This window comes from Oscarella lobularis, chromosome 10, assembly GCF_947507565.1.
Source record: "Oscarella lobularis chromosome 10, ooOscLobu1.1, whole genome shotgun sequence".
In the NCBI taxonomy this organism is placed as follows: domain Eukaryota; kingdom Metazoa; phylum Porifera; class Homoscleromorpha; order Homosclerophorida; family Oscarellidae; genus Oscarella; species Oscarella lobularis.
The window spans coordinates 3061540-3084806 of NC_089184.1; the positions used below are offsets into that span (position 1 = coordinate 3061540).

A 23267-nucleotide genomic window follows, 5' to 3' on the forward strand; every position below is an offset into this window, starting at 1 on the left:
AGAGGAACCTAAAAGTTTCGACTAACAGTGACGCACTTTCCGAACGTGCTTTTTCCACGTCCGGGAAGTACAACGTCAGATCTCGATCATGCACGTGATCGATAAACTATCGAGTCTCAGACGAACGGACGACTTTTCTTCGGCGAACGGCAAGAATTCCATCGCTAAACAGCGTCGAGGCGGTGATCAATGGAAGAAAGTGCGAGAAAAGCATCGCTGGAAGCGTGCGAACGAACGCTCGTCGTACTTCCGAGAACGAACAGAGGCAGTTCGCGATCGGCGCTTCCAGACATAATTTCTGAACTCGTTCGACGACCTAGAAGGTACGTACCTATATATATAGAATATTATATCTAAGGGGGACCCTCCCTCTTTTTTTTTCTCCTAATCGTTCTTATTTTTTTTTGAAAGGTCTCCTGCGCAGTTCGGGTCTTGTTTCGAACGTGTAAATCTTGCGCGCGTAAGTGATGACGAAAGTACTGTAGATCGAAACGTACTCCTCCTCAAGTTCACGTACGTCCTCAATCGTCGTGAGCACGAATGGGAGAAAAAGCAACAAGCGTCCAATGTGCCCAAGGAAAAGTCGACGACGACGAAGACATCAATCTGCCGCAAAATCGCCATGCATCGGCGTACGAGGTGAGCGCTCTAATTTGCATTGACGAATATCCAAAGTTTTGCCGCGCATCAGTGCCCAGAAAAGTTATCCAAACTTGGACGTCGTCACGGGCTTCAAGTCGTGGACCCTAAGCGCACATCGTCGTAATCAAAGGCTTGAAACGTCAGCAAGGCAAGTAATTAATCGGCATGTGACGACGCTGTCTTTATAGTATACGATCGAATACGGGTGTAGGCGCGCACGGCTCTACAATCTGCTATCTTAATTCGCCACGCCTAGCTTTCTGCCCCCCTGGCTAAACCAGCTAAACCGGCTGAACTCTACTATATAAACATTCCAAACCTGCTATCTCGATCGTCCTTCGACGGCCTTTCCCGAAACCGAACAGGACGTAGGAGCGACGAACAGCAATCGGTGTTAGGGGTAAGATATCACATCACTTGTACTGTATCTATAGTCGCCGGAAGCTTGATGATTTCGATCTCTGTCATTGATGGGAACCTCCGTTAATTCCTGGCTTTATAGGACGATTGACTCAGTGTTGCAATGTTCACTTTGGCGTGGCCGTTGTGGGCATTCTTTCTGTCGAAGCTCATACCTGCTCAAAGTCTCGGTGATTGAAAACAGCCTATATTATACATGCAGCGAAGACTGTTTTTTTGTCTCTAAATTTAGGCTGTTCCTTAGTTTGCTTCAATGGCGGGTTTTCTTCATCCGATTGTTCTCACTGTGTTTGTCCTTCAGGATGGACCGGTCTTCGATGTTCTAGCACATGTTTGTACAGTCGGAAATACCGTGATTTGGAATCTGATTTATCTCTTTATAGCGCCTTGTGGAGATGTGATAAAGGCCTCATCAGGTTATTTGACTTCGCCTGGCTTTCCTGAGGATTACGACATAAACAGAAATTGCACTTGGACGTTTGACTCTTCATTGTCTCCATCTGTTATTCTGCTCAGAATCGTATACATCTTTTTGACTGGATCAATCAGCGATTCTTTATGGATTACAGATCGCACTCAGAATTTGAAAGTAACTCATCTCTATCGAGGAGACTTTGAAGACGGAGACGTTATCAAAGTTGACTCGTCGGTTGTGATACGATTTTCGTCTGGTTCACACGTCTCGTCGCAGAGACGCTTTGTGTTGGAGTATCAAGTGTTTCCAGGTATGTTTTTCTTGCTCAGCACTTTAAATCCAGACGTCTTCTTTGAGGAACGCTGTTTTAGGAATAGAACCGGTATTTATTTCTACACCTGATGATACGACGATGTTGAAAGGTGAATCGGTGTCTCTTGTTTGCCTATCGGTGGGCTCTCCCCAGCCTATTGTTCGGTGGGAAAAAGACGGTAGAAACGTCACTCTGCCTCAGGGCAGTAAGAACGGGGAACTTCGTATTCAAAGTGCTAATGAGTCGACGGATTCTGGCATGTACGATTGCATATCTGAAAACTATTTAGGAACAGTAAGGCACCAATTCTTAGTGGAAGTTCACGGTATTTGCTAAAATAGCTAAAATCGGTCTAATGAAACATTTTTTTTTTTGATGTTGTAGTTCGTCCAAGGATCACTCACGAACCCGCTGATGCTCTTCTAGATGTTTATATTTCTCGTCAGTACGTCTACTTTCGGTGTGATGCGTATGGAATTCCAGAGCCGGAAATTCACTGGAAAAAGGTTGATTCTAGCGTAGTTTCTATGATTTGCTATCCTTACTCTCGACCTATGCAGGATGGGAACTTGATCCAAAATCCTTCTTACCTGTCAAGCGCAAGTCGATGGCTTAGAGTTCGCGTCAGTTCTGATAAGTTTGGTAAGTACAGCTGCTATGCCAATAATTCGGCTGGAGCAGTGGAATCATCGCCTGCTGTTTTATCCGGAAAGAATGCTTCAGGTAAGTGATGGCGTGCAATTTGAGCTACATTTCGTCACTTTTCTAGGCTTTCACATACCGGATCGTGCGTACGTCAGCAGCAGTTTCTTGGTCAATGCTAATTCAACAGTAGCTTTCCTTTTTGACTTTTGTTGTCGGGCTGAAATCCAAATTCAAAAAATTTTCCGAGATGGCAATTCCTTAAGTGGTTTAAAATATCGAGGTTTAAACACGGTATTTAGCGATGATCAGATAGTGACATTTGAGAACGCAACAGTAAGCGATTCTGGAGTGTACAAGTTTGAGATTTTGGTCATTGTGGATTACCGGGATGTTTTTGAGACGTTTCTTTTTCACCCTATCGACGTAAAAGGTCGGTGTCTAGGTAAACTTTGAAAAGGTGTGATAACGGCATCCGGCCTTTAGAGTTGCCTCGTCCAATTATGTCTCCTTCGACGCAAATCTACCCTTTTCATCCTGGAAAATCTCTTCTTTTAGTATGTACCGAACGACTGACTAATCCTCGTTCTTCTCTCAGCTGGTTTCTAAACGGCGTCAGAATGAATGATAAAGGACATTCGCACTTTGTTTATAACTACGACAGAAAGTCTTATTTGAATGTTCGAAACTTGACGAAAGTTATTGTTGATAGAAACAACCATAACAATTGGCGGGGAGATTTTGGAGCAAATTTCACTTGCCAAGCGAAAACGACGTACTCCAGTGAAGCCAAAAATATATCAGCTTGGATTAGTACGTGTCATTAAGGAATGCGTAAATATTCACTTTAAATATTCATAGGTCTTCCATCGCACGTCGGATCTTACGGATACTTTTGGTCTTTCTGGTCATCTTCAGCCCAATGCAGTGGTGGAATTTGTGGCAGAAATTCAGGTTTTCGTTTAAGGCACCGAACGTGTTTTTATGGAAACTCCTTTCGTTCGCATTGCTACGGTGGTCGAAACTCGATCGAAGCCTGCTTTAGTGAGCGAAACTGCAGCTCGATGGCAGGCAAGTACGCGTAGATTCGAAGGCGTGGTTACATTGTCTGCTTCTTAGAGTCACCAACGGAAACATCTAGAAGTCCTGAAGACGGTAGCTTATAAATAATTTTTTCGGTTTCATTGAGTGATAATTTTTTTTCTGCTAAAGAAGGACTCTCAGCAGGAGCGGCCTCTGGTGTAACGTTTGTGACAATGCTAGTTGTTATCGGTGCAGCTGCATTCCTCATCGTGGTGATTTTTAAGAAGAAAAAGATTTCATTTCGTCAATCGCCTCAAGCCAAAGCTGACAAATGTGCTGCTTCTCAGTCGTCGTCAACGAGCCCATATTCGACAACACCAGCGATTGCGAAAGCCAGAATAAAATCAAATGAAAGTGGACAGACTGTTTCTGATTCTTCGAATGACGCAGTTGGAGGCCAAGAAATGAAAGCCGACCCCGTGTATGAAGACGTTGAAAATTCTTCTCTAAACAAGAAAGAGGACATCAGATGGACCACTACTTCTCACTATGACAAGGTTGAGTCAGATGACGCTCGTGATCAGCAGCAGAAAAAATCGTATACCTGGTAAGCCCGTTTTCATGACTGTCTAGTAGTTGAAACGCTGTTAGTTTTCTTGTTGTGTTCCTCAGTGTGGTCAATGCATAAAAAGGAATTGATTTTGTCCATAGACATACATGATAATGACGTGATCCTACTAGTGCGCCTGCTCTAAAGCTATCGGTCAAATCGCTCAAGGAAGACGAAGAGGTTAGCTGAAGTAGGCCAAACGAAGTGAGTGTAGTACATTCTTGTGGATACGGTTGTAGGGAAGTATGAGTTGGATGGAAAACGACCAGATCGAAGGTCTCCTTTCTTTGAACGCGCTCTACAGCGGTCCGATTCCGTCAGGATTGGGCTCCTGCTTACTCTGCAACAGCTTTCGACGCGAATCGGCTTCTGACGTACACGAATCTCTCAGCGAATCAGGTCCTCGTCCTCAGTCTCCCTCTCTGACGACGTCTTCCAAGCGATCAAAAGTCTTATTTAGAGACCGAAAATCCTTCGCCCAAAATCTCTAAACAAACAACGATTACCAGATGCAACGCACACAACGTACGTGACGTTGTGATGAGATCTATAATGAGTTCATATTGAATATGCTGTAGATAACGTACTCAGTCATCGCGAGCAAAGGCAAAAATCTTCTGAAAATTGAATTACGGATAAGCGGTGGCATCTGACTACGTCGTCCATGTAGTAGCCTCATTGCCTGCATCTCTGTTTTAGCGGCCAATGCTTTCCTATTTGTACACGAGAGCTTTGGCCATCGCCGTCTCTTTAGGAGACGACGCCAAAGTCATATGACGATGTCGTCTCTTTAGGAGACGACGACGACGCCGTCATATGATGTTGTCTTTCATATATGACGCGAAGGCAACATCTGATGTTGCCGTCTCTGTATGTGACGAAGGCGTATTCGATGGTGTCGTCTTTGTATTTGACTAAGGCGGCATTTGATGTTGCCGTCTTTGTATGAGGCGAAGGCGGCATCTGATGTTGCCGTCTCTCTAGTAGCTTCATCGCGTGCATTTCCGCTTTTGCGGCCCAAAGCTTTCCTATTTTTACGCGAGAGCTTTGGTCGTTGTGTTTTTTCTTTACAAGAGCTTTTTGGCGTATTCTTAATTCTAGTTTTCATTCCCCGGGTTTTGATTGAAAGGCTTTCTGCGCACTGGCTTTTGCGCTAATGTATCGATGCGAAGGCGGGACTTGCTGGAGGAAGAAAAAGAGCAGATTTCGTAGCGTTTTTGTAGATTGTTTATTTTTTTTAGTCACAGTAGCATAAGGGTGAAGGGTGAAGGGTCCTGAGCACGACCCGTACATGAGACTGTAAAACTGCTCCTATGCGATGGGTCTCGCGTGCATGCGCATACATCCTTACACCACGTAATGTTTGATTTTACAATCTTTATTTATATAACCCGGAAGTAAACCGGAAATCCAAAAAAATTTGCGCACGCGTCTCTTCTTTTTTGCTGTCCACCTGCACAGACCGCAGGGGTCCGTACAGGCTTCGCTTGGGTGGGGGTCAACCTCACTACTCCCCCGTCGGAGTTAGAGCCTGTTTAGTCTCCCGGCTCGGACGCCTGGGACCGGCAGCCCTCGGATGTGAGTGCTACCGGCCTGGATCCAGGGGGACCGCTATTGTAACCCACCGCGTCTTGCCCAAGTGGGGTGGCAGTTTAACACTCATGCCACTGGAGTAGGGGCTGTGCTCCCCTGCGTTCAAGCCACGTTTAACCTCTTTGGCTCAAGAGTTGGGCCGGTTTTATTTAGTCACCTCGGGGCCCAGAGGTGAATCGACGGCGACATCGAAAAGCTTCCCGAATGTGCCTACAAAGCAAAAAGAACAGATGAAAAGAGAACCAACCATACGTATACACCTGGTGCATCGATGGGTTCCAACTGACATACGGTCGTACCACCACGATATACCTACACACATACATGCATATACGTTTGCAAACTTCACCAACATCAAATCTACCTTGACGTTCTTCAGATCAATAAAAATCTCGGGTATATGTGCTGATGAAGTGACGACTCTTGAGCAATCGGAGCGCTGCAAGTTGGACAGCGTCACGATACGGATCCTTCCAATATTCTGACAAGCCTCGCAGTGACGTCTATATTTAATTAAAAAAGATCCATTAATACAAGAGGTTGACTGGTGGAATTTTGTCACATACGCTGAAAATAACGCGATGGTCCATTCCAACCAAGCATCACGGTTACAGTTATTAATAACTGACGATGTCTAATTAAAAACGAATGTCTGATGATAGTCAATGAATGTAATAAAATTAAATACCTCAAGAGAAGTCGACTTAAGAGAGGAACACCTCTCAACCTGTCGGTTGTTGCAACGTCTTGCACCTTGATATCACTCCGTTGTTTTGAGGATCAAGATGTTTCAAATGATGACGTCACGAAAATGAAAATGAAACGATTGCTTCGTTCTTCAGCTTCACCAATACTCTTACAAAAAGCTTTGGAGCAACAAGAAACCTAGCATAGAAGCAAACAGCACAACTGCTCAAAGCATGGGAAAGGGACCCCCTTTGAACAATTTAGGGGACCTGTCCTCCTTTCCCTTTAGTACTTTACTCGTACCAAATAATGCGAAACACCCTATCGTCAAGGCATACCTGCACGTAGATGCACGCAACAGACCTGATCAGTCGCCATAGCTTGAACGAAACGATCGTTTTCGAGACGATCGTGCGAGAAATGCTCTCTAGGAACGGTCTCCGGCACCTTGTTCAGCAAATAAGATATAAAGTACCTAATTCGCTGCAGAAACTGCCTGTAGGAGCGACAGCTTCGTCGAAAGAAGCTTGAAACAGACGGAGAAGTCAACCTTTATCCGGGTATCCTCTTTTCAAAATGGCCGACGCTCGTTCAAAAAATCGCTCCAATGCTCTGTTCGTTTTCGCATCTTTACCGTGTCCCTTGCTTTAATGGTTATTTTAGGACGTTTGATCAGCTTTCCGAGCTCGTGCGCGTGGCGAGAGACAACGAAATGAAAGGAAAAGAGAGAAATCGACGAATCATGTCCGAATTCGATCGCGCGAGACAACGAATCGCCGCCAAGAACGTCAGCCTGGACATTCTAAATGCAGCAAAGGCAATGAACGTCTCTTTCAGTCGCGGGAAACGTTTGATTTCAATTTTAGAAAAATTACGTGGAGGCGTGTCTCGATCCAATGTACGATGATTGGAAGGCGGCTGTTTGTTCTCAGAGGCGTCAGTGGGAGGAGAAACGACGCGTCGACGCGAAAGCCGCTTTGGTCGCTTCCGTTGGAAATTTTCAACCTATGACGTCATCGACTCGTCATAAGCCGGTGTTTCCTAATTTTTCACTTTCTCAAATTAAGGCGACGCTCACGACGCCGGAAGATGAAAAAGAAGAAAAGGAGGAGGAGGAGGAGGATGAAGGAGAGAATTTTTTGCCTTTGACTGTGGAGCAGTTAGGAAGCCGTGGTCCAATCAAGACTACTGTAGAACTGGAGAATAATGATGATGATGATAATGATGATGATGATGATGATGAATCAGTGAGCATTGCGTTGCCTCAAGCGAATTCACAGCAGGAAGAACAAAGTGGCAGTTGCACTGAGTCAAATGAAGATGAGGAGCAAGTTGAAGAGAAAGTCGTGTTGACTGACAGGCAAAGGGATGCAGAAGAGCAGAGTGTAGTGACGTCTGAGGAGGATGATGATAAGGAAGTGGTGGCCAGTCTTATTTCTCCGGAGCACGCTGACGAGAATGAGGCGGACAACGCAGAGGAAGAAGTGGTTGTCAATAGGACATATGACGAAGAGAAAAGTCTTAATTCTCCTGAAGAAATTGAGAAGAATGACGTACCAGTAGTAGACAACGTTGTCTCGTTTTCCACAGAGGAAGAAGTGGTAGTCATTAGGAAATTTGACGAAGAGAAAAGTCTTAGTTTTCCAGAACAAGCTGAAGAGAATGATGTAGACAACGTTGTCTCGTTTTCAGGTGGTGAAGTGTCCGTGAGCTCGACGATGCTGTCCACTGAGTCGGAGGCACCAGTGAATCATCATCCTACCCCTCTTAATATCGTCAACTTGAAGAAATTGATGACGGCTATTGAGAACGATGTTCACATGGGTGTCGAGACGGAAGATCTGTACCAAGATGAAGACTGCTCAATAGGCATGAAAAAGAGAGTGCAGCAGTATGAGCGTCCACTCGTCGTTGTACCTTTGCCTAATTTTTGTTCTAGGGCGCTCGAAATCAACGGTAGTCTTGAGCACTTCAGTGCAAGCAGTCTGAGTATGGTAGCACTCGATGAACTGAGACGTCTCTGTGCTGGAAACGAGCGAATTCCTCCTCTCATTCCAAGTGCAATGCTTCGGCAAGGAACGCCTCTTGATCGAATTCAGTTTAGGTAATTGCCTTAGCATACGTGAATTTTTAATAGATTTGTTTCTTAGAGATGAGTTAGATCCGAGTTGGGTGCCATGTTGGGATCTGATGTCTACTCACCTTGGAGTTCTCTTTGGCCAGTCTATCTTGTCTGTAGATGTAGCTGTTGGAGTATTTCTACCTGTGCTTCTGTCACCATCTCAGTTGGAACGTGCTGACAGAAAGCAGAAAGTGAGGAGTCTATAGAGATATCATGAGTCAATTAGTAACTTGCTTCTTCTATCCAGGCTAGTGCTAGTGATATTTTGAAATGTGCGTTTCAGAGCATTATTGGCAGTTCTTCGAAGGAATGCTCCTCCGCCGTTTCAACTGCTGATGTGCCTAAGCAAAACGATTCACTAGATATAGAGGAAGCTGCAGCTGCAATATCACCGACAGCTTTGAGTCCCCAGTAAGGAAAAGAGAGTGATCGTTGTAAAGTCTTACTTCTATACGTAGACCGATCATTGATACGAGAAGTGAGAAGACGGCTTCTCGTCTAAGTAAGTAAAAAGGATATAGACGTGCAACTGATGAAACGTTTGTTTCCATAAAGGTTTCCTCCTTGAATCAGACAGTGAGAGTGAACTGATGGAAAAGGTGCTATCAAGACAACCAAAGAAGCACCATCAAAGTGACGACGTAATAGAAATAGACGAGCACCTGAGTGAAAACAACGACGAAGACGACGACTTTGACTTCTACGATTGAGACATTATTTGTACATTCATTGATTATATGAGCTGACCAACTGCATGACAAGCAGCTATTGCACCCTTTTCCTTTCGAATGAGACTTATCTTATCGAAATTTATGAGACGAAATCCTGCTTTGTCTAGCGCCTCCTTCACTAGGTCCTCAGTGAGAGGTAGAGTGAAAAACATTTTTTCTCCCACAGGGTATCTTCTCTCTCCGAGCACGCAATTGAGCACAAACCACGATCCACTTCCTTTGAGCAACTTAGCTAATTTTTGAACCGACGATATGAAGCGATCGTTTGTGGGGCACGCGACTTCGAGACAAAATGACGAACTGACGACGTCGAAGTAGTTATCATAGTCATCTTTTCCGAGAGGTTTTTCATCGAGAATGTTGCATGGGGTGCACGAGAGTTTGACTTTAACTTCGCTTGCTCTTTGCTCAAGTGCATCGTCCTTATGATTTTTTTCCAGATTTCGGATGACGTATTGAAAGAAGGCTGTCCAATGGGTCTCAGCTGAAGTGGGCGTGGCCTTTTTCCATTCGTTCGTCGTCTTTAGTGCAGCGGGCGAGTAATCGGCGAGAACGATGCGCGATGCGAACGGTGCTGCACTGATGAGATGAGAAACGGTCGGGCCTCCACCGAATTCGAGAATCGATGCCGAATCGGGTGGGAAATGAGTCGTTTTCGTGTAGAATTCGTGCAGTTTCGTCAAGACGAACGCTTCTCGATCACTCCTCTCGACGTTTGTGTCGTAGTACTTTTCGACGAAGGCGTTCGAGTCGAATTGACCGATGTAGTCTTCGCCGAAGCAAATTTCCTCAGTCATGACTTTGAGGAAGTGTTACGTCATGCATTCACGTCACACGGGAAACGTCATCGACAGACACGCTTACCAGTGGTATCTTTATAGACGGCTCTGACATATACATGTACATAAAATATTACAGCACTCTAATAGTACCTGTCCCGAAATAAACGAGAAACTTGAACACTCGGATCGTTTGAAAAAAACCTTTGCGTCTCCAATCGAAAATTGTCCTGTCCTATGCATTGGAATAATGCTGAGATAGCAATAAAATTAGTATATCAAATAAACGTGACATTTAGTGAGAAAAAAATTGTCTTAGCTATTTTGCATTGTCCGTTGCCGGGGTGGGAAGCAGAGTTCTGCAAATCTGCCCATCATCCTTCTTCTTATCCAGCCACTTTCCGCATGGGAATTCAACTCGAACATTCCTCTTTTCGTCAGTAACGATGACCCTGTCGAGTAGCCACCCCGAACCGAAGCCCTTGTTGTCGTGTTCAATCGTGAGCGCCGTCAATGTACCCAAATCCGACGCTTCGATTACGAAAACGTCGGTCTGATTCCTCTCAAACAGATTTCGAAAACGCTGAGTTAGAGGACGTCGCCCCGTATCGCCCTTTTCCCCACTTATCGTTACAAAGACATTGGCATCGGTTCCAGCGTGCCTCACATCACCAGTCACAATCTCGACCTGATACCGAATGACTGAGTCAGCTACAAAAGTCTCAATATTAATTTATTATTTAAATTAATTAAGATGTACATACGTTCGCCGGCTGTCAGTATCCTTTCTATCATCCCGTCTTCTTTATCCTTTGCAAGCCATTTCTTGCAGAAGAAGACATACTCTTCTTCGTCGTCGGAATTGACGTCATCGTTCGCTGTCTTTTGTTTTGCGACGACGATTCTATCAAGATGCCACGATTTCTTGAGACTGCTACTGTCGTGACGAATTTTGATTTTTTCAAGGCGACCAAGATTGGCGGCTTCGATGCGAAACACGTCTTCTTGGCCACGTTCAAATTTATTCATGTGCGTCTGCGATTTCTGGAGTTTTCTCTCGCCGCTGTCACCCTCTTCGCCGTAGAGAGTCAAGAAAACATTGCTATCAGTTCCAGCACCTCTGACGTCACCAGTGAAGACAGACACTCTATAGTGAACAACTAGAGAAAGACAGAAATAAAAAAATGAAAGAACAAAGGAATATTTACAAACCGTCTAAAGTTTCCTTTCGCTTCAGTGATAGAACATTTACCGTTCCGGTATCAGATGCTTCATCTCTCTTAACAACCGTTTCTAACGATGGTACAAGTTCTCGGACAATCGTCCCGTCATCTTCACTCGTCGCCAGCCAACGTCCACAGGGAAACGTGTATAGGATAGTCGTGCATGAAGCATCATCAGAGTCGTCCTGCGAAAATATCTTTTTACGCACTTCAACCTTATCCAAGTGCCAGCCTGCACCAAAGCCCTTCCCATCGTGACCAATACGAATCTTCTTGATAGGTGCTCCAACGTCTACGCCCTAGGGAGGCAAAGATATATATAAATCTTGCTGATTCGTTCTCGTACCTCAACCAGACAGACGTCAACGGAACTTCGCTCAAAACAATCTTTCCTCGTTGATCTCCTCTTGTCGAACAGAACCATCGGTTCTGTCTGTTTCGTTTCGCCGTAGATGACGACGGAGACGGTGGCATCGGTCCCGGCTCCTCTAACGTCACTCGTGTACGTTGTCACCTCGTAGCGAACGTCTAAAGCATGCAAAGAATGAAACTATCTATACAACCGCTACTACTCCGTCTGGAAACGTACGAGGATCGTAACTGGAGTCATCTACTGGGAAGAGTTCCCTTTCTAGTAGACCGTCGTCCTTATTCTTATCTAGCCATCGTTCGCAGGAAAACGTTTGACGTATTCCGAGTACAGGACTGTCGACGACGACTTTCTCTAAGAACCAACCCGACAACGCTCCACCACCATTGTCGTGTCTAATTCTAAAAAACAATGAAGTGGAGGCTGGCAAATTTAGTGTGCCAGACCTACTTGAGTTTTCGAATCTTTCCTATATCGATTGCTTCTAGAACAAATTCGTCGGTTTGGCCTTGTTCAAATTTATTCCGATGCGTTTCCGACTTCGTCAGAGGTATAACGCCTATAAGAGAACTTAGTAAAAGACACTGATGAGAATGAACTAATGAATCACCTGTGTCATCTTTCTCTCCGTATAAGACAACAAAGACGTTAGCATCAGTGCCAGCTCCTGAAACGCTTCCCGTCACAACAGATAAACGATAAGAAACGCACTCTAGAATAACGAAATGATAAACTTTTATCAGACCCATATCAGACAACATGCCTTTTTCCAAGAAAGCGGTCGACTCCCTCGCTTTCCTCTTAAGCGAGTCCGGTGTCGCCGTCACTTCAACAGCGTCCGCTTCCGCGGGATTCAACAACCCTGGCGTTTGAGCAAGAGACTCGTCAACGACGACAATTTCTTCTCCTGTCTTCGTCTGTCTCATCAATTCTCTCGCTATGAGACCGTCTCCTCGATTCCTCGCCAGCCATTGTTGGCATGGAAACACGACCGCACTCTCGCTCTCGTGAGTCGAAATTTCAACTCGATCCAAATACCAATCGGAACCGGGCCCTGAATCGTCGTGCCTCACTTTCACTTTCTTCAACCGTCCTAAAGGAACGGCATCAATTCTAAAAACGTCGACATTCGCCCGTTCGAATTTGTTGACGTGCACTTGGGACGAACGCAAGTGCCGTTCTCCGGTATCGCCTTCATCACCGTAGATCGTCAAATAGACGTTAGAATCAGTCCCAGCTCCGCTAACGTCGCCCGTGGCAACCTGCACGGTGTATTGCTGCAGAGACGCCGATGCCGTCTCCGACGTCGACGGGACGAGCTCGCGGACAATTTCGCCGTCGTCTTCGCCGCGAGCAAGCCAACGTGAACACGGAAACGTCCACGAGGAATCGTCATCGTCCTCACGGCGTGTTACGACAACCTGTAGCAAAATATCGATCAAATATTGATCAAATATTCGTTTATGCCCCTATAGAGCAAATACCTTGGTGAGAAACCAGCCTGATCCGATTCCCTTTCCGTCGTGACCGATTCGAATTTTCGTCAGCTCTTTTCCTACGTCATTGGCTTCAATCTAGAAAGAATGCCATTGAGCTGTCCCCGTTATCGGTGTTTGAGTAAGCTGTTTCGGTTATTCAGAAAGAGACTCTGCGTCTGGGTATGCTGTCAAAGTTCGTTAGTGTAGCAAATCGGTGCGTTAAGTTAAATATAATAGAAGCCGAAACATAAGCCGGTAAACTTACCTTAAATGTGTCTACTTGTGCTCGCTTGAAATTGGATTTTCCACGATCTTTTAGTGAGACTTGATCTGACTTTCCTTCGTCGCCGTAGAGAACAAGAAAGACGTTGGCATCAGTACCAGCTCCTTGAACGTCTCCCGTCTCGACAGTCACTTGGTAGGCAATTTCTAAAAAAATCAAAGAGTAGATTTGCCAATCAGGTGTCCGAGTTCTTTTTCACTTTTCTCTCCAACTGATTCCAATTGAGTTTGTGGTAGAAGCTCGACCTCGAGTTTTCCATCGCCTTCTGATTTCGCCAGCCAACGATTACAGGGAAACACGTACTTTTGACAGGCGTCGGAGGAAGAGGAGACGACGTCAACAGTTACACGACTGACATACCACCCCGATCCCGGTCCTGTGCCGTCGTGACCAATCAATAGCCGTTCAACCTAAAAAATATTTTCTGTTTACGTTAAAAATATAAGTGAATTTTTTACGTCTCCAATATCGGCGCTCTCAAAAGTGAACTTGTCGATGTGACCACGTTCGAATTTGTTTCGATGTCGTGGGTCGGACGCTGCATACTTCAATGGACGGCGACCCATGTCGCCGTCAGAACCCCATAGGCAAACGAATACATTGGCATCAGTGCCCGCATTTCTGCAGTCTCCTGTCTCGACGGCAATGTGATATGAAGTCGCTGCAAAAATAGAAATAATAATTTTAGAACTGGTGCTTCTAGAAAGACGACGTACTTTTCAATAGAGAAGCTTCGACACTTTGACTGATAAAGAGATCGCGGACAATTTGGCCGTCATCTTCACTCGTCGAAAGCCACCTTAATTAAACCAGAATAAGAAAAGTTGGTCACGGAGAACAGTAAGATATAGAATAAGAATACCGTTGGCAATGAAACGTGTAAAGTTTCTCGTCATCGCTTTGAATGACCACTCTATCCAGAAACCATCCTGCACCTGCAATTCGTACATGTCAGCTAAGGTTCCACTAATAGCTCAGTGAATCTTTATCTTTACCTGGTCCAGTGTCATCGTGTCCAATTCGAATTTTATCAATTGTTCCAAGAGAAACGGCTTCGATGCTAAACTCGTCGCACTAAAGGCACAATGTATGTATAAAAAAGAGAGGATAGTAATCTAATAAAAAAGATTACCTTTCCATTTTCAAATTTATTCTTGTTTGTTTTCGAAGTGCGAAGTGTTCTCGCTCCCGTGTCTCCTCTCTCTCCAAAGATTTGCAGAAAAACGTTTGCATCCGTACCTGCTCCACTTGTCTTCCCAGTAAAGACTGACACGTTGTAGATAACGATAGCGAGAGGAGAAACACTTTGTTCGCCTTCTCCTTCGATTGCACAAACAGGCAATTCGCGTACAATTTCGCCGTCTTCTTTCTTGCGATCCAACCAACGACCGCAAGGAAACAAGAAACGCTCTTTGGTAGACGTATTTTGAAGTTGAATCTTTAATGAAAATAAAGATTGGATTGATTCCCTGAGCCAAAGGCTTCTCGTTCGTACCTTATCCAATTGCCAGCCTGGAAAGGGACCCGAGTTATCGTGCTCAATACGAATTTTATACGGTTGCCCAATATCTGGAGATTCAAGCTAAATAGGAAGAAAGGTTCGTTATCCTTGGCTTATTGGACTGCATTCAAACCTTGAATTTGTCCACCTCCCCCTGCTCAAAATTATCGTCCTCGTTCTGAAGCGTAATGACGTCACTTTTTCCCTTGTCCCCGTAGATTTGCAGAGAAACGCTCGCGTCGGTGCCAGATCCTCTAACATCACTCGTCCAAATGCATACAGACCAAACATTTTCTGCAACGAGAGAAGAGTAGAAAATGTAAGAAATGACTGATACAAAGTTACTTACTTGGTGTTGCTTGCTGATGCTCTTCTTCCTCCTCATACAATTCTCGTTCAATGAGGTCCTTTTCAAGCCAGGCGTTGCATGGAAACACTTGACGGTGTCCGGACGATGGACAGTCAACAATAATCTGCAGGGTAAAACGAGTGAAAAAATCAATAAATAAGGAAAGTGAGACGAACCTTTTCCAAAAGCCATCCGGCTCCTAATCCACTATTGTCATGCCCAACGGTTAGTTTAGACAGAGGACTCAATGATTCAACCGTTTCGACGTCAAACGTGTTTGTCCGGGCTCGACGAAATTTGCTACCTTTCTTGTCCAACCAAATTTTCCCGCTGTTTGTTTCGAGACCCGAATCCTTGTGACAACCGTGGAGAATTACGTAAACCTTTGCATCTGTTCCGGCATTCCTCTTGTCACCAGTCACCACAGATACGTGATACAAAACACCTATAACGTCACGATCTTATTTTAATGAGGCAATCAAGAAATTCACTTTTCTTACCTGCTTCCGCTTGATTGGTATCGCTACCGTTGGTCTTGCTCTCGTCAATGGCTTTGAGCTCTCTCGAGATTCTTCCATCCCCTTCGTCTTTTGCTAGCCATTGTGAGCATGGGAAATTATAGACTTGATTGTCACTGGGATCTTCAACGGTGACCTTTGACGAGAATGAATGATAAATAAAAAAGTTAATCAACTTTGCTGCACGACCTTTTCTAAGTACCATCCTGGCCCTAAACCTGCGTTGTCGTGAGAAATGCGAATTCTCTCCAGCACTCCCAAAGAGGGAGACTCAACGGCAAACTGGTCAACTCTAAATCAAACACAAATAGTTTCAATTTTCAGAAGAAGCAAATAATTCTACCGATTTCGTTCAAAATTGTTTTTATTGTTATCCAAACGCCGATCACCAGTGTCTCCATTGGAACCGAAGATAGTGACGAAGACATTGGCATCCGTTCCCGCTCCTCTCACACTCCCAGTATACGTTGAAACAACATACCTTAGGGCTACACAAAAGACAAATAATTTGTTAGAAAACCGAGGTACAGTATTATCAATACGTTTTGAGGACGCCGAGACGACGATGGGATCATTGGATGCGGCAATGTCTCGTCGAATTTGGCCGTCTCCTTCATCCCTTGCCAGCCATTGACCAGAGTGAAAATAATAGCGGCGAACATTGTCATCGTCTTGCGTTGATACAACAATTTTCTCCACGAACCAACCGGCACCAAAGCCCGTGTTGTCGTGTTCTATACGAATTTTGTGAATTTCACCCAAATTGGCGCAACGCATTCGAAAGCTCGCATCCTTTCCTCGACTGAAATTACCTGTTTGGCTATTAAAAGAACGGTCACGTCATGATGTGTGCATCGTAGAAAAAATTTCAATATACCCGTTTGAAAGTTTCGTCTTTGGAGTGCTGCCACGTTCTCCGAAGACCGTCAAAAAGACATTGGCGTCAGTGCCTGCACCTCGTACGTCTCCAGTCAAGACAGAAATATCGTACACTAAGAAAATTATTTCAATAATTAATTCGTCTCTAGTCTCAACCTTACCAAGCCTTTTGTCTTCCTTTTGGAATGCTGGATTCCAACGCAGTTTTGACGGTTTCACCGAACTTGCCAAAGGTACCAAATTTCTTGCCAATTGACAATCCGTTTTATATAGGGATATCCATTGTCGACACGGAAATCGCCACGCTTTGTTTGACGTAACGTTGACTAGCTCCACTTCGTCCAAGAACCAGCTTTGACGCTCTTCCAATCCGTCGTGCTTTATCAAAGTTCAATGGATTAATTTTCTCTATTATTTCATCCTTTTTACCTCGATTCGAATTTGAACTGGTTCTCCAATTTCCGGACCCCGAATCAAAAACCGTTCCGACGAATTTCGCGGAAACCGCACGGATCTCGTCGCTTGCTCGTCACCGTTTAAACTTTCTTGACGATAGACGGACGACAAGTGAGTTTTGCAAATTTTACCAGTCGTCCCTTGAACAGTGACATAAACCTAAATCAAAACTAAGAGATATGTTACGTTAAATTGTTGTCTCTCTGACTCGAGCGTCAGTTCCACTTCCGTGAACATCTCCCGTTCTGACTATGACTTCAAAAGGCACATTCCCTGCAAGTCGACCTAAAAATTTTACAAAGACAGTCTAGAGTATATAAAGAAAAAGCTCCAACCCTCCTCTTACCAGATCGAGTTGATCCCGACAGTGAAGCCATCGCCGAAGCCTGTTACCCGCCAAAAGCGATTGAATTAATTTTGAAACGTCTTTCTTTACTATTCACCGGTCTTCGCCGTTTCTCCTTCATTTCCTTTCCAGCCAACGTTGCGAATTTTTTCGTGTAATAACGAGTGAGATGAGGATCGTTTAGAGAGTCATATGCCATGACGGCCTTCTTAGTGCTGCTGCTGACGCCGTTTGATGTTGTCGTTGTCGACGATTGATATTTTCTCGGTGCGTACGGCAATTTCAGCGTGCTATCCGTCGAATTGTGATGCAACGTCACTTTATATTTGCTTGGGACGCGTCGGGGAGCTGCTGAACTCGCTCCTCGCCAGCGTGGCCTCTGCTGCATCCTGTTGCTCGGGACGAAGAAAAATTATCCGGGGGGCCCTTGAAGCACCTCGCTCCCGTATATATCCGACAAGAGTTTTCGCCAGCTGACTTCGCCAACTTTGTCGGAATGTCCATCATGAGCGTTGACGGTAATTACACTGTAGTAGAGATTTTTTCAGGGAATGTGTCCATCGCCGTTGAGAGCTGCTAGACGTTCCTTTCACCTTACTGTCGACTGGCGAACGGGAAGTGCTTTGTTCCTCTTTTTTCGAAACATTCTTAGCGAACATTCAGAATAACTTGAGCGGCGTTAATAATTGGGGCGTACTGAAGCTCGTGTCGCGAGGGGGTCCTCCTCATTAGCGGCTTAGTACTAGACTCTTTCTTGCCTCGCGTTATGTAGCGTTTCTTTTAGTGGATGAAACATCGATTGAAGGCTACAAAAGGGTTGAAGACCGTAAGGCCATTCTTTTATAAAGCCTTCAGAGAGTATCCTAGCTAATTAAGTCTTCAGTGCTTCAGAAAGCCAATTCTGCAGTCTGTTTTGAGTCCTTCCTCGTCGTAAACACGGCTGGAGTAGAGTTTTCGCATTTAGACTCAGCGTTTGTTTTAAACCGAAAAGAAACAAAAGGTTGAAGTACCAATGATTTCTTTTTCTTCGGAAGCAGCAGCAGGAAGTCCCTTCCTGCTGTCTTCAGACGCTTTACGTGAAGATCCAAGCGCAGTCAAGCGTTTATTCAGTGTCATTGATGACCCAGATGTTTTTGGGGTGGTAGCTGACGAATTGGATGCTGCAGGTAGTAATGAAAGAAAAGTTGAAGTCATTTATGCATCCGGTTTAATTAAACCATTGGTGGGCTATTGCCACCTGTCAAAGAAGCATGGGGAAAAAGGCCCATCTCTACGAAGAAACGGATCTGGAAGTGAAGGATCTCGGTATGGGAGAGAAACGGTGTTGGCACGGGTATGGAAATTTGTTAGCTTCATCCACGCCTCAGTTTGACTCGTCTACCTTCCTAACTACATCTACTACGAGTGAAGAATACGATATTTCTCTGAGAGTTGATTCTAAGCCCGACCCAAAGTATTTGAATCAAGCAATTGGGGAAACAATTATGCATTCCTTTGTTCGTCACAATCGCCACCCAGAGAAACAGAGTATGGTTCCTGGCCTTCTTTTGAGTCGATCCTCTTTCTGGGTCATTCTATATGATTGTGTTGCTGATACACTGCTGGTGTCAGATTGTATCCCACTTAGTCGCGATTCTTTTGTATTCACTTCTGCTATTGCCGTACTGTGGTTGGTTCTTCACCACGGAATGTTTATGAATAAGAACTCTGTTACAGAAGATTGTCGACAGAAGTACGAATCCGGGTTTTTGAGAGAGGCTAAGAGACAGGAAACTTTACGCTACTACCTCAGTGAGAAAAGCTTCACCAAGAAATGGTTACTTTCCTTTGGAAATGAAACGCAAAAAGGCGCAGTGAAAAGGAAGGCGGCAGAAGGTCAATTTTTTGAGACGTCACCTCATCAAAAGTAAAGAAACATTATACGATAAACCAGTTGCACATCATTTGTCTGTACCTTCAATGGCGTATCCAAGTATAGTTAGAAAGTAACTAGATAGGTGATCGCAGTTATATGAATGCATGATTGGAAGTAGACACATTCGACTTGCTGTTTGCAGTAAGCAGAGTGCTCTAATGTCTGTACCTAAACTTAAATCAAGGCCGAATAAATCAGTGCAAGCTGACTGCGTCGGAACGCGAGCCTAAAATTACTTTCGACGAGTTCCGAGTCTCTTCAAAACCTACCACGCCCACACATGTGATGCCACATACGCGCTGCTGATCTTACTCTTACGTACCGTTGGCGATGCGTTCGTGAGAGCACAAAGTTGTGAATGTCGAACAGTCTTCTCGTCTTTTGGCGTCCGTCCTGGACGGAGAATCAACTACAACGATAAAGATTCGAATCGAATTTATCAAACGTTTACGAGTTCACCTTTATAGCTGCAATGTAAATCGTCCCGCTCGCCTTCGTCTGCGCTGTCCAGGTAACTCGATCGTTCAACGACGAATCGAGACAATAGTGAGCTGCCTCTGTGCGCGCTCCTTCCTCTTCCCATTTGATGAACGTTGTTCCCGCGTGTAAGATGGAAACCGAATCAGCGGCCAACGGTGGCCGCGATGGCGAGAAACGGGCTCGTTTCATCGTTTTTGATTTTCTGCGCACTGCCCACATCTGCAAAATCGCACGGATCTCGTCGTTTCCTCGTCGCCGTTTAAACTTTCTTGACGATAGACGGACGACAAGTGAGTCTTGCAAATTTTACTTGTCGTCCCTTGAACAGTGACACTAACCTAAATCCAAAGTAAGCAATGTTACGTTAAGTTGTTGTCTCTCTCACTCGAGTGTCTGTTCCACTTCCGTGAACGTCTCCCGTCCTGACTATGACTTCAAAAGGCACATTCCCAGCAAGTCGACCTAAGAACAAAGATATATTCTACAGAACATAAAGAAAAAGCTCTCCCACTTTACCAGATCGAGTTGATCCCGACAGTGAAGCCATCGCCGAAGCCTGTTACCCGCCAAAAGCGATGGAATTAATTTTTAAAAGTCTTTCGTTGCTATTCACCGGTCTTCGCCGTTTCTCCGTCATCTCCTTTCCGGCAAACGCTGCGAATTTTTTCGTGTAGTAACGAGTGAGATGGGGATCGTTTAGGAAGCTGTAGGCCATGACGGCTTTCTTAGTGCTGCTGCTGACGCCGTTTGATGTTGTCGTTGTTGACGATTGATATTTTCTCGGCGCGTACGGTGTTTTCAGTGTGCTTTCCGTCGAATTGTGATGCGACGTCTCTTTATATGTGCTTGAGATGCGTCGGGGAGCTGCTGAACTCGATCATCGCCAGCGTGGCCTCTGCTGCATCCTTGTTGCTCGGGAAGAAGAACAATTATCCGGGGGCACTTCGCTCCCGTATATATCCGTCTAGAGATTTCGCCAGCTGACTTCGCCAACTTTGTCTGAATCTTCATCATGAGCGTTGACGGTAATTAATGCTAGTAGAGATTTTTTCAGGGCATGCGTCCATCGCCGATGAGAGCTGCTAGGCGTTCCTTTCACCTTACTGTCGAACGAGAAGTGCTTTGTTCCAGTTTTGTCGAAAGATTCTTAGCGAACATTTAGAATAACTTGAGCGGCGTTAATAATTGGGGCGTACTGAAGCTCGTGACGTACGGGAGGGAGTCCCCTTTCCCCTCGTTAACTTTTCCTCATTAGCGGCTTAGTACTAGACTCTTTCTTGCCTCGCGTTATGTAGCGTTTCTTTTAGTGGATGAAACATCGATTGAAGGCTACAAAAGGGTTGAAGACCGTAAGGCCATTCTTTTATCAAAACGCTTAGAGAATATCGTAGCTAATTAAGTCTTCAGTGCTTCAGAAAGCCAATTCTGCAGTCTGTTTTGAGTCCTTCCTCGTCGTAAACACCGCTGGAGTAGAGTTTTCGCATTTAGACTCAGCGTTTGTTTTAAACCGAAAGGAAACAAAGGTTGAAGTACCAATGATTTCTTTTTCTTCGGAGGCAGCAGCAGGAAGTCCTTTCCTGCTGTCTTCAGACGCTTTACGTGAAGATCCAAATGCAGTCAAGCGTTTATTCAGTGTCATTGATGACCATGGTTCTTTGGGGGTGGTAGCTGACGAATTGGATGCTGCAGGTAGTAATGAAGGAAAAGCTGAAGTCATTTATGCATCCGGTTTAATTAGACCATTGGTGGGCTATTGCCACCCGTCAAAGCATGGGAAAAGAGCCCATCTCTACAAAGAAACGGATCTGGAAGTGAAGGATCTCGGAATGGGAGAGAAACGGGGTTGGCACGGGTATGGAAATTTGTTAGCTTCACCCACGCCTCACTTGGACTGGTCTACCTTCATAACTACTACGAGTGAAGAATACGATATTTCTCTGAGAATTGATTCCAAGCCCCACCCAAAGTATTTGAATCAAGCAATTGGCGAAACAATTATGCATTCCTTTGTTCGTCACAATCTCCACTCAGAGAAACAGCGTATGGTTCCTGGCCTTCTTTTGAGTCGATCCTCTTTCTGGGTCATTCTATACGATTGTGTTGCTGATATACTGCTGGTGTCAGATTGTATCCCATTTATTCGCGATTCTGTTGTATACACGCCTGCTATTGCCGTACTCTGGTTGGTTCTTCACCACGGAATGTTTATGAATAAGAACGCTGTTACAGAAGATAGTCGACAGAAGTACGAATCCGGTTTTTTGAGAGAGGCTAAGAGACAGGAAACTTTGCGCTACTACCTAAGCGAGAAAAGATTCACCAAGAAATGGTTTCTTTGCTTGGGAAATGAATCGCCAAAACGCTCAGTGAAAAGGAAGGCGGCTGAGGGTCCATGTTTTGAGAAGTCACCCCATAAAAAGTGAAGAAGCATTATACGATAAACCAGTTGCACATCATTTGTCTGTACCTTCAATGGCGTATCCAAGTATAGTTAGAAAGTAACTACATAGGTGTTCACAGTTATATGAATGCATGATTGGAAGTAGACACATTCGACTTGCTGTTTGCAGTAAGCAGAGTGCTCTGATGTCTGTACCTAAACTTAAAATCAAGGCCTTCTAAAATCAGTGCAAGCTGACTGCGTCGGAACGCGAACCTAAAATTACTTCTCTTAAAAACCTACCACCCCCACACACGTGATGCCACATACGCGCTGCTGATCTTACTCTTACTACGTACCATTGGCGATGCATTCGTGAGAGCACAAAGTCGTCTTACAGTCTTCTCGTATTGTGGCTTCCGTCCACGGAGAATCAACTTTAACGATAAAGATTCGAATCGAATTTATCAAACGTTTACGAGCTCACTTTTATAGCTGCAATACGTCATGCGTGCATTGTAGAAAAAATTTCGATATACCCGTTCGAAAGTTTCGTCTTTGGAGTCCTGCCACGCTCTCCGAAGACCGTCAAGAAGACATTGGCGTCGGTGCCTGCACCTCGTACGTCTCCAGTCAGGACAGAAATGTCGTACACTAAGAAAATTATTTCAATAATTAAATCGTCTCTAGTCTGAACCTTACTAAGCCTTTTGTCTTCCTTTTGGAATGCTGGAGTCAAACGCTGTTTTGACGGTTTCACCGAACTCGCCAAGGTACCAAATTTCTTGGCAATTGACAATCCGTTTTATAATGGGATATCCATTGTCAACACGGAAATCGCCATGCCTTGCTTGATGCAACGTTGGCTAGCTCCACTTCGTCCAAGAACCAGCTTTGACGCTCTTCCAATCCGTCGTGCTTCATCAAAGTTCAATCAATTAATTTATCTCTATTATTAAATCCTTTGTACCTCGATTCGAATTTGAACGGGTTTTCCAATTTCCGGACCCCGAATCAAAAAACTTTCCGACGAATTTCGTTAAAACCGCACGGATCTCGTCGTTTGCCCGTCGCCGTTCAAGCTTTCTTGACGATAGACAGACGATAAGTGA

The 23267-nt window shown here is 44.8% G+C and overlaps 6 protein-coding genes and 2 long non-coding RNA genes across 19 annotated transcripts in view; 4 read left to right on the forward strand and 4 right to left on the reverse strand.

Moving 5' to 3' along the window:
* The first annotated feature begins 109 nt into the window (after positions 1–109).
* Positions 110–5485, forward strand: LOC136192041 (uncharacterized). 7 transcript variants are annotated; one of them, XM_065980521.1, is made up of 20 exons: positions 110–323; positions 412–460; positions 509–639; positions 692–790; positions 854–1042; positions 1145–1232; positions 1295–1393; positions 1446–1787; positions 1849–2115; positions 2175–2296; positions 2351–2513; positions 2560–2865; positions 2919–3245; positions 3294–3503; positions 3552–3587; positions 3645–4062; positions 4128–4245; positions 4305–4464; positions 4516–4590; positions 4644–5485. In XM_065980521.1, the coding sequence occupies exons 6-17, from the start codon at positions 1166–1168 to the stop codon at positions 4141–4143; spliced, it is 2373 nt and encodes a 790-aa protein (XP_065836593.1). In that variant the 5' UTR covers positions 110–323; positions 412–460; positions 509–639; positions 692–790; positions 854–1042; positions 1145–1165; the 3' UTR covers positions 4144–4245; positions 4305–4464; positions 4516–4590; positions 4644–5485. The 7 variants fall into 7 exon arrangements, with proteins under 7 accessions (XP_065836593.1, XP_065836594.1, XP_065836592.1 ...); XM_065980522.1 differs by having other exon boundaries at positions 4526–4590; XM_065980520.1 differs by having other exon boundaries at positions 692–794; positions 4305–4590.
* On the reverse strand, positions 5433–8685 carry LOC136192052 (uncharacterized). The gene is made up of 4 exons (XR_010671099.1): positions 6347–8685; positions 6225–6292; positions 6023–6161; positions 5433–5970 (listed from the first exon to the last, which is right to left on the reverse strand). It is a non-coding gene; the product is annotated as an uncharacterized lncRNA (long non-coding RNA).
* On the forward strand, positions 6916–9284 carry LOC136192042 (uncharacterized). Of its 2 annotated transcripts, XM_065980527.1 has the most exons (8): positions 6916–6959; positions 7009–7162; positions 7212–8236; positions 8285–8449; positions 8496–8658; positions 8715–8878; positions 8926–8969; positions 9023–9284. In XM_065980527.1, exons 1-8 carry the CDS (start codon positions 6922–6924, stop codon positions 9175–9177), a joined length of 1908 nt encoding a protein of 635 aa, XP_065836599.1. In that variant the 5' UTR covers positions 6916–6921; the 3' UTR covers positions 9178–9284. The 2 variants fall into 2 exon arrangements, with proteins under 2 accessions (XP_065836599.1, XP_065836597.1); XM_065980525.1 differs by having other exon boundaries at positions 7212–8449.
* LOC136192048 (nicotinamide N-methyltransferase-like) lies at positions 8904–10008 on the reverse strand. Its single transcript, XM_065980542.1, has one exon. It carries the CDS (start codon positions 9993–9995, stop codon positions 9201–9203), a length of 795 nt encoding a protein of 264 aa, XP_065836614.1. The 5' UTR covers positions 9996–10008; the 3' UTR covers positions 8904–9200.
* Positions 10009–10188: 180 nt separating this feature from the next.
* On the reverse strand, positions 10189–17773 carry LOC136192037 (lipoxygenase homology domain-containing protein 1-like). The gene is made up of 30 exons (XM_065980511.1): positions 17478–17773; positions 17381–17420; positions 17243–17319; positions 17008–17193; positions 16740–16956; positions 16577–16691; positions 16242–16519; positions 16043–16187; positions 15889–15991; positions 15682–15835; positions 15358–15626; positions 15182–15305; positions 14966–15126; positions 14827–14913; positions 14464–14769; positions 14327–14405; positions 14194–14266; positions 14048–14130; positions 13790–13992; positions 13531–13741; positions 13314–13477; positions 13055–13144; positions 12334–12991; positions 12181–12282; positions 12021–12129; positions 11790–11971; positions 11547–11728; positions 11190–11499; positions 10742–11137; positions 10189–10688 (listed from the first exon to the last, which is right to left on the reverse strand). Exons 1-30 carry the CDS (start codon positions 17766–17768, stop codon positions 10297–10299), a joined length of 5787 nt encoding a protein of 1928 aa, XP_065836583.1. The 5' UTR covers positions 17769–17773; the 3' UTR covers positions 10189–10296.
* Positions 17774–17840: 67 nt separating this feature from the next.
* Positions 17841–19487, forward strand: LOC136192054 (uncharacterized). The gene is made up of 3 exons (XR_010671101.1): positions 17841–17898; positions 18165–18206; positions 18264–19487. It is a non-coding gene; the product is annotated as an uncharacterized lncRNA (long non-coding RNA).
* Positions 19325–23267, reverse strand: part of LOC136192050 (uncharacterized) — a 4469-nt gene continuing 526 nt past the window's right edge. Inside the window, exons 1-9 of one of the 5 annotated variants that reach the window (XR_010671097.1) lie at positions 23126–23267; positions 22858–23073; positions 22643–22809; positions 22515–22592; positions 20292–22371; positions 20161–20237; positions 19755–20113; positions 19618–19704; positions 19325–19560 (exon numbers count right to left, since the gene is read on the reverse strand). Coding sequence is in view for 2 of the 5 variants with exons in the window: in XM_065980544.1 (XP_065836616.1) it covers positions 19961–20113; positions 20161–20237; positions 20292–20331; positions 20389–20490 (372 nt within the window). In the remaining 3 variants the exon portion in view is untranslated. Of the gene's footprint in view, positions 19561–19617; positions 19705–19754; positions 20114–20160; positions 20238–20291; positions 22593–22642; positions 22810–22857; positions 23074–23125 lie in introns of all 5 variants that reach the window. The other 4 variants (XR_010671096.1, XR_010671098.1, XM_065980544.1 and 1 more) reach the window with 4 other exon arrangements.
* Positions 20718–22384, forward strand: LOC136192046 (uncharacterized). The gene is made up of 3 exons (XM_065980539.1): positions 20718–20800; positions 21083–21124; positions 21183–22384. The coding sequence occupies exons 1-3, from the start codon at positions 20788–20790 to the stop codon at positions 22196–22198; spliced, it is 1071 nt and encodes a 356-aa protein (XP_065836611.1). The 5' UTR covers positions 20718–20787; the 3' UTR covers positions 22199–22384.